The sequence below is a fragment of the Solanum tuberosum genome, unplaced genomic scaffold, assembly GCF_000226075.1.
Source record: "Solanum tuberosum cultivar DM 1-3 516 R44 unplaced genomic scaffold, SolTub_3.0 scf01078, whole genome shotgun sequence".
Taxonomy (NCBI): Eukaryota; Viridiplantae; Streptophyta; class Magnoliopsida; order Solanales; family Solanaceae; genus Solanum; species Solanum tuberosum.
In genome coordinates this window covers 3,538-5,189 of record NW_006240002.1, presented here as the reverse complement: position 1 = coordinate 5,189, position 1,652 = coordinate 3,538, and the positions used below count along the sequence as shown (strand labels likewise).

General features: G+C 39.0%; 1 protein-coding gene across 1 annotated transcript; it reads right to left on the bottom strand.

Moving 5' to 3' along the window:
* Positions 1-248: 248 nt before the first annotated feature.
* On the bottom strand, positions 249-1,373 carry LOC107059273 (uncharacterized mitochondrial protein AtMg00810-like). Its single transcript, XM_015305778.1, has one exon. The coding sequence runs from the start codon at positions 1,371-1,373 to the stop codon at positions 249-251; it is 1,125 nt and encodes a 374-aa protein (XP_015161264.1).
* Positions 1,374-1,652: the final 279 nt, after the last annotated feature.

Genomic DNA, 1,652 nt, shown 5'->3' with positions numbered 1-1,652 from the left:
GAACTCCATTAATGCAAGCTAAGCTCACATGGAGAGAACTGAAACTGGAAAGGAGAATTGCATGAAGCTGTAAAATTTTTATTGAAAAATGAATTAAGGAACTAAGCATTACAATGTGATCCTTTATATACAATCAATGATCTGGGAGTTCTGGAAGATTCTAATCCTAACTGCATAACAGAATTCTAACAACCAAACTGATGCCTAACTAACTACAATATAACTATCTTTCTTAATATTAAATATAACTAATTCGACTGTGTAGTCTCATCACCCCCCCTCAAGTTGGAGGTGAGAACAGAAAACTTGCTCAAGGGTGTAGTATGTTTGACCCCAGTCAAGGCTTTGGTGAAGATATCTGCCAGCTGCGAATCAGTGGATATGTGGTGAAGTGTGATAAAGCCTTGTTGAAGTTTACTCCTAACAAAGTGACAATCAATTTCAATGTGCTTTGTCCTTTCATGAAAAACTGAATTCTTGGCAATGTGTACTGCCGCTTGACTGTCAAAGTGAACATGTATAGGCAAGGAGCACTTTACTGTCAACTCATCAAGTAGTCTTTCCAGCCACACTAACTCTCCTACCACTTGTCTCACAACTCTATATTCAGCTTCTGCAGAGGATAAAGACACAATGGCTTGCTTCTTGGACTTCCAACTAATAGGACTATCCTCCATAAGGACCAGGTACCCACTGACAAACTTCTTTGAATCAGGGCAAGCTGCCCAATCTGAATCACAATAAGCACTGACAGTGAGGTCAGGCTTGTTTGAGATGAAAATTCCCAGTGTAGGGTCCTGCTTCAAATATCTGAGAACATGGTAAGATGCTTTCAAGTGTGGTTCTCTAGGTGTTTGCATGAATTGGCTTAGGTGTTGTACACTGTAGGCTATGTCCGTCCTTGTGTTTGTGAGAAAATTTAGTTTGCCAACTAATTTTCTATAGTAAGTAGGATCTGGCAGTAGCTTCCCATCTGTAGCCTTCAACTTTTCAGTGTAATCAAGTGGTGAAGTAGTGACTTTGCAATTCAAGACATCAAACTCTTTTAAAAGATCAGAAGTAAACTTTGTCTGTGAAATAAGAGCACCATCATGCCTGTACAGTATTTCTAGCCCCAAGAAGTAATGTAGTTTCCCTAATCCTTTATCTTGAACTAGGGAGTTTATCTCACTTACATCAGTGCCAGTGAGGATTATGTCATCAACATAAATTGCAACAAAAACCAAAGAGCTACCTTTTTTTCTATAGAACAGTGAATAGTCACTATCCGAGTGTTTGTATCCTTCTGAGTGAAGACTGCTGGCCAACTTATCATACCACTGCCCGTTGGCTTGTTTCAATCCATATAAGGACTTTTTCAATTTGCACACCATAGTGTTGCAACCTACTTCAAAACCTTATGGAGGTGTCATGTACACTTCTTCATTTAAGTCACCATGTAAAAAGGCATTGTTGACATCTAGTTGGTACATACTCCAACCCTTCTTAACAGCCAAGGAAATAAGTGTCCTAACAGTAGTCATTTTAACAACATGTGAGAATGTTTTAGTATAGTCTACTCCAGCCTGCTGTGTGTACCCATTTACTACCAATCTAGCCTTGAATCTTTCCACACTACCATATGCCTTATGTTTGACTTTGTACACCCATTT